General features: G+C 45.6%; 1 protein-coding gene across 1 annotated transcript; it reads left to right on the forward strand.

The window, feature by feature from the left end:
* The first annotated feature begins 3,427 nt into the window (after positions 1-3,427).
* On the forward strand, positions 3,428-6,657 carry Mgp (matrix Gla protein). The gene is made up of 4 exons (XM_032905514.1): positions 3,428-3,569; positions 4,806-4,838; positions 5,824-5,899; positions 6,308-6,657. The coding sequence occupies exons 1-4, from the start codon at positions 3,509-3,511 to the stop codon at positions 6,447-6,449; spliced, it is 312 nt and encodes a 103-aa protein (XP_032761405.1). The 5' UTR covers positions 3,428-3,508; the 3' UTR covers positions 6,450-6,657.
* Positions 6,658-7,166: the final 509 nt, after the last annotated feature.

Below are 7,166 nucleotides of genomic sequence, written 5' to 3' on the forward strand. Positions count from 1 at the left end.
AAGCGTCTCCCCACAGGAGAGGCTGACAACTTTCTTCCACACTCTCCCTGATCTTCCCTGATGGTCACCAGCGCTTGTCCTGTTGCTCTGGATACGGAGGTGCACTCAGGTGCCAGAAAGTCAGTCCCAAGATAAGCTATGCAGGCCGTGCTATCTTCTCTAAGGCCAGCCAGCGGCTGCTAATAAAACTTTAGATAATCAGGGACACTAATTAAATCTGTATCCTAAAAGCTCCTGAATGCATAAGGATAGGAAGCATAGTGGTATTTTTTTTCCCCTTCTCTGTATTCCCATCCTAGAATTACATGTAGGAAGTGCTCAATACATTGGATGAGTGGTAGATGGAAGGATGAGTGGATGGATGGATGGATGGATGGATGGATGGATGGATGGATGGATGGATAGGCAGGTGGATGGATGGGTAAGCAGGTGGATGGATGGATGGATGGATGGATGGATGGAGAGGTGAATGGATGGATGAACAGATGACTGAATGGATGGATAGATGAGTGGATGGATGGGTGGGTGGATGGATAGATGGGTGGGTGAATGGATATGATAGGTGGGTGGATGTATGAACAGATGGATGGATGGATGGATGGATGGATGGATGGATGGATGGATGGATGGATGAGTGGCTGGATGAATGAGTAGATGGATAGAAGAGTAGATGAATGGGTGGGTAGATAGATAGGTGGATGGAAGAGTAGGTGGATAAGCAGGTGGATGGATGGATGGCAGGCAAATTGATGCTTGGCTAAACGACGATATTCTGTTTTTTTCCTAAGAGAGGGGTTGGGTGATCTTGTTTTCTTCTGTGATCTCAGTCACCTGGTTATGACCCTGCTAGTCTCTAAATTAGGAGAACTAGCACTGCCTTCCGTAGCAGATGCTTCTGAGAGTGCCAGTCACTCGCTACTAGGTAGTGCCTCTCTTTGGTTAAGGAAAGATGGCTCTCTGGATGTCTGCTATAATTATTTAAATCCAAACATGAGTTGGGGTGACAGATGATTCAGCATTTATATTATCTGAGTTAGGAAAATATGCACTGTCAGTCTAAATGAATTCTGAAACTTCAAATAACTCCTGGTGATTCTCAAGTGATAATTGATCATCTCAAACAATCCCACTAAAAACCAAAGGAGCATTTCTGTCTTCCGTTGTCTCCTCTTCAGTACATCGAAGGGCATCTTAGAGGTTTTCCTCTCTGTAAGTCAAGCTCTGTCTAAACTTCACCATAAACACCAAATCACACCAAATCATACCATTCACCCACCCACCCATTGCAAAGATCTACTTGTCTCTGTCTCCTCAGCTTCTTTTTCTATTTCCATTCTTTTTTCTCTTTATTCAGTCTTCAACCTTTGCAATGTAAAGTTCATGCCTTTTCACAGGGTGGTCCAAGCCCTCTTTGTAAGAATCCACTAAGAGCTGAGGAAATAGCTCAGTCATTAAAGGGTTCAGCACACAAGCATGAGGACCTGTGTTGGATCCCCTGGAACCCACATTAAAAACACAAGGCACAGTGGTAATGCCAGAGGTGGGGAGGCAGGGACAGGAGGATCCTTGACGTGTGCTGCTCAGCCACTTAGACAAAATTGGCAAACTATGGGTTCAGTGAGAGACCCTGTCTCAAAACATAACATGAAGAGTGATTGACAGACACCCAAAAATCAGCCTCTAGTCTCCAAATACACGAGTACACATATGTACACACAGAGACACATACACAATACACACAGCAACACATAATACACACTTTATATACACATAGATGACTGATTTGCAGTGGATGATATAGCGCAATGTCAGAGGAGTTGCCTTGCCTAGATAATGTAAGACCTGCTGTGGATGGAAGGCCAGCACCACAAAGGAACAAAGAGATCACGTGATTAAAGTTGATGTCTACAAAGTTAGTTTTAATGGAGAATGGTATTAGCGCAGGAAAAGCAGGAGACTGAACTCTAAAATAGTAATGCTGTTTGAGTGCTCATGAGTAATGTTTACCATGGGAAACTCAGAGGTAGGTAGATGTACAGTGAGAAGAAATAAAGAGTGGGGAGTGGCAGTGCCCAAAAGAAAGGGGTTGACCTGGTGAACCCTAGATGGTGGAAACAGAACCAGTGAGCCTGAAGGATCCAGTGATGGCAGTGTTAAAGCAGCTTTTCTACCCCATGGTGTCTTGGCTGTTTGGAAATCCGTGAGTCTTCTTCATGGCCCAACAGTCTTGGGTCTCAGAAGCACATTGTAGAAGATTCATCTTCTACACACACACACACACACACACACACACACACACACACACACACACACAGACCTCTATATACGTTTTAAAAATTGTTTCAGTTTTTTTTTTTAAGACAAGGTCTCATTGTATAGCTCTGTTCTGGAACTCACTGTGCACAGTAGGATGGCCTTGAACCCATAAAGATCTGCCTGGAGTAGAAACGTTTTCTAAGGGAGAGAGCTAGAGAAGGAGGTCCTCCAGCTAGCCCAGGCACCATATTGAAATTCTCCTTGCAAGGTAAACAACAACCTCCAGACTTCACAGTATAGAGAAACACTTGTGAAAACCTGCATGGAAGGGTCCATTCCAGCCAAGGGTAAAAGGCTTAGCCCGAGCTCTTTCTGACCCCTCGGGGAGGTGCCCTGTTGGTCTGTTGCGAGCACACAACACCTAAACCGGTCCCGTGTACCTTGTCAGCTGCTCATGACGTCGCTCAGTAGCGAGGCAGTGCTTTAAGATGAGCACTGAGCTTCTCCACCCCTGCCTCACTTGCTCAGGCAGTGACCCCAGCCCGAGAGAACAGTAGGGCGCAATGCTCGACTAATATCTCAAAATTAAATACTCAAATGGCTGTGCAGCTAGTGAGCAGGACTGGGGTGCTGCATCTGTACCCCAATGAACCCTTGAAAAACTGCATAACATGCCTATGGCCAGGCAAAGGCTCAGTTGGTCTAGAGTTGAAAATTCCTCCCTACTGCGAAGATACCTAAGATGTCACAGCACGGGGCCTTTCTCCCCCAGCACCTCCCCTCCATCCATCTGGGCAGCGAGGAGAACACTACAGCTCTGTCTGTGGATCAAACCTCAACGGCCAGTGGTCAGGGCCAGCAAGTAGATCAGAGAAGGAAAGGCAAACCTTTGTTTGTGGTAACTGCCCTCTGCATGGACATGTGCCCGGGGTCTGGCTCGCAAACATAGGGTGGCCACAATTTCTGCACCAGAACAGCATCCTGCTGTAGCACAGCCAGGCCCGAGAGTGGAGGGAAACTACCCACGCTGTGTGGATATTATCTGGAAGGAATGAATACTTGGGCGAAGTCCCAAGTCAAATTTGGTCCCAAGCCATCCCACCTTTTCCAGCCCCCTCCCGCCGGTTCCTCCCCTTTCGGCTGCTCAAGTCCCTATAAAAACGGCTCAGCCTTCCCCAGCAGCATGTAGGAGCCTCTCCCCTCTGCTGTTGCGCCAGACACAGAGGCAGACTCACAGGACACCCGAGACATCATGAAGAGCCTGCTCCCTCTGGCCATCCTGGCTGCGCTGGCCGTGGCAGCCCTGTGCTATGGTGAGACACCTCTCTCCCTGCTGTCTGTGGGGTTTTCCCTTCCAACCTCAGGCTTCCCTTCACGGTTACTGTCACTCTCCCCTCTGTCCTCATCTCTCCCGTTCTCTATGACAAGCCAGAGTATCGCGAGTATAACCCTACTTTAAGAACTCTTCTCAGACTTGAGCATCGCTGGATTAAGGATACTGCGTGGGTCATTTACTTTAAGAAAATAAGTTCTCATGGCAAGCATTAGAGAGAGCCTTTTTTTAGGAGCAGAAGAAATACCATGTGTTTGGTGTGTTTATTCAGCGAGTTTATTTTTAAAAGAAACTTTACAGCTGAATTTTTAGAAAAGCATCCATTTCACAATTGTTTGCGAAGGATAATTTTTTTTTCCTGCTACCTATATGTCGTTAAGTCATATGTGATTTGTTCACGGGGTTGAAGCCAAATCACTTACCTAGTTCTGCTTAAATTGTTTTGGTTATATCTAGTTGTTAAAAATCTAAATTGCATAAACGGCTCTAATGTTTGGGCTCTCGATTTTTGAATTATTCATTAACCTTTCTGCATATGTTTTTGCTTTCCTTGTCCCTTTCTCACTTCTCGGGCAGACAGACACTTATAAACACAGTCTCTTCTCCCCACCTTGCCGCTGGGCTCCTTGGAGAGACATAGAAAGCAGAAACACTCGCTTTGACGTCCTCTCCGCCCTGGCTCCGTGCCCAGTTTTGAGCAGGGAGAGGGAGCCGGTGGTTTCTGAGGCTGCCAATTTAACACCCGTCCTTAAGAGCTGTTCCGAACCCTCTTAGAAGCTGTCTGGGTCACGCAGCTCAATAACTACCCTGCAGCTCCCTGAACCGAGCTGTTGCTGCATACCCAACTTTAACTCCCTTCAGTCCAGTCTCAAACCGGCCGCTGAGTACATCGATGAGAGGGCGTTCTAGAAACTCCTTGTTACACCGAGCGCATGGACCTGTGAGTCATGTCTGAGAATTTCAGTGGCCTCAGGAAATCTTAGCCCCAACTGTCAACTACCTCCAATCTCAGCAGATGGGCAAGGATGGAGACACCCAGAACAAAGATATAAATAAATTATTCATAATTCCTATATGACCAGAATTTCCTAACAACCACCTTGCTAAATGCACCCCTACCATCTTTTTGCCTCTTCTTTTCCCCTCCCACCTCTGCATTTAGAAAATGACAGCATGTGGCAAAAAAAGCCTAAATTCATTTTCTTTTGAATTCCAGAATCTCACGAAAGCATGGAATCCTATGAAGTCAGTAAGTAGATGCTTGGCTATTTTCTTTAAGTCGTTTGCATTAAAGTGTATCACCCCATTTTTTTAAAGCTAAATTGCTGGTCAGGTCTGTGATAGAGAGAAAAGGGAGGAGTGGGGCTCTTTGGAAGAACTGAATTTTAAAACCCAGTGACTAAAACTGTCCAAGTAAGCAACAGTGGACACTTTAGGCTGGGTAACATGACATGAAACTGTATCCAGAACACTTGGAAATGTTACGTTGACATCACATCGGCCACACGATGGAAAATGAGGAGTAATGTCAACTGAGAAGGCATAGAAAGAGAGCTGCCGTCTCGGAGACCACAGGCGTCAGCATTAGACTGTGTGCCCGAGTAGACGACTCGGAAAATCTGGCTACAGCTGGACGTAGAATGACATTTTCATAGTTTTGTTTCATTGGTTAATTGGAAGGGTTTAATTTTTCTTTTCTGGTTTGGTTTTTGACTCAGGGTCTACTGTAACTCAGTTGGCCTCCAACTCGGCACAATTGAGGATAACTTTTAAACTCCTCACCTTCCTGTCCCCACCTCCCAAGTAGTGGGATGACAGGTGTGCGTCCCCCAACCCCCTCCGGAGCCTCCACCCAGAGTTTAATTTGTTCCTCATTTGCATACGGTTTAACATGTTCCTATGCCTGTGGTACAAAGGGTGAGAACAATTCTCTTAAATACATTTAAAAACACATCGAAGATTTTACTAAAAGTAGCAAAGGGTTGCACAAAGGCAAAGCAGATAAGACTTGTGGCCTGTGTCATAAGTCCCCAAGACACATAAACGGTTACTCATTTCCTTTGATCATGCACTTTATAAAGTCAGGTTTTATACTCTATGTTTTTGCCTAGTTCCAGTTTTGCAAAATGTAGGAGATTAATGAGATTTCAGATGTATTTGGCCTTTTGACTATTTATAAATATGTTTTCATCAAATGTTCCCATAAAAGTAATTAGCTTATTTTTCTGTTTTAGGTCCCTTCACCAACCGGAGAAATGCCAACACCTTTATATCCCCTCAGCAGAGATGGCACGCTAAAGCCCAGGAAAGGTATGTCCTGGAACTCGATGGAGGTAGCCATTCTTCCCAGGGTCGTAGCCTGGATCTGAACAGAGTGTGGAAGACGGTTCATCACTGTTTCTACGTCTTGAGTTCAAAGAATTTGAAAAGCAACACAGAACGAAATGGAACGCTTAGAAACGATTTTGCTTTGGGCTTAGAAAGGAGACAGGGAGGAAGAAAAAGGAGACAGAAAGAAAGCTTCTGCTTTTATTCATGAAAATAATACCCAAATCAAAGCCTGCTTCCCTCCCCCGTGCCTGCTCTTCAGATACCTCTCGCACTGATCGAAGGGCTCTCTAGTCCGTCTCTCCCCCAACCCCCACCAACCCTTTTTCCTTTTACTGACTAGATATTGTCTTTCTACCATGCAATTGTGTCTCTTTCTCTATTCTCCAGAGTCCGGGAACTCAACAAGCCTGCCCACGAGATCAACAGGGAGGCCTGTGATGACTACAAGCTGTGTGAGCGCTACGCCCTGATCTATGGGTACAACGCCGCCTACAACCGCTACTTCAGGCAGCGCCGAGGAGCCAAATAAGAGCACAAGGAAACAGTCGCTTTGTTACGGAGTCTGGTTTCATATTCCCCTGCAGTAGCATTACCGATACACAGATACGTGTGCGTTGCTTGTTCCTCACATGATCTCCTGTCTGGCTGGGCCACTCCTTCCTTCCGAGGGTTGAAAGTAAAGAAAGAGCAGTATTAAGAAATGTGTTTATATATAATAAAATTCTGGTTTGATACTTCACGTTGTGAAACCAGGTTTTTTGGGGGGTGGGGGGATGCTAAGATATTTTAAATCCTAGCCAGCGTAACCAAGAGAAGGAGCTATGCTGATCTTGTGTGTACTGTGTGGTGGATGGGTGGGTACCACAGAGAAAGGAGAGTTCGCTTCATCAATTTCCCATCTCGTGTGCATTTAAAAACAAATCACCACCGTACCAAGGCCATGTAGAAAAAGAAAAAGAAAATGAAAAGACAGCAATGGAAAAACACATGGTAAGATAGAAGACTTCAGTCAAATTATGTCCATAATCACATGTGGGAATAGTCTATGCAACCCAGTTTTAAGCATCTCCACAAGTTGGTATGGTGTGTGGCTTTTCTTAGTAGGTACAACACACATACATACATGCCCTCACGAAAGCACATACATGGGCAAGTCTTCCTCCCAAGATAGGGAACCCATGACAGATCGATGCTTGCAGACCATTGAATTTCTACTGGGGTCACATACGGAGGTGTGGGGGAGGGT

The sequence above is a fragment of the Rattus rattus genome, chromosome 6 (genome assembly GCF_011064425.1).
Source record: "Rattus rattus isolate New Zealand chromosome 6, Rrattus_CSIRO_v1, whole genome shotgun sequence".
NCBI lineage: Eukaryota > Metazoa > Chordata > Mammalia > Rodentia > Muridae > Rattus > Rattus rattus.

Excerpts from the sequence above, each read along its gene's own strand:
- Mgp (XM_032905514.1), top strand. The coding sequence starts at position 3,509 with ATGAAGAGCCTGCTCCCTCTGGCCATCCTGGCTGCGCTGGCCGTGGCA. Across the intron at positions 4,839-5,823 it reads CATGGAATCCTATGAAGTCA|GTCCCTTCACCAACCGGAGA; the intron begins GTAAGTAGATGC and ends TTTCTGTTTTAG. Across the intron at positions 5,900-6,307 it reads CACGCTAAAGCCCAGGAAAG|AGTCCGGGAACTCAACAAGC; the intron begins GTATGTCCTGGA and ends TCTATTCTCCAG.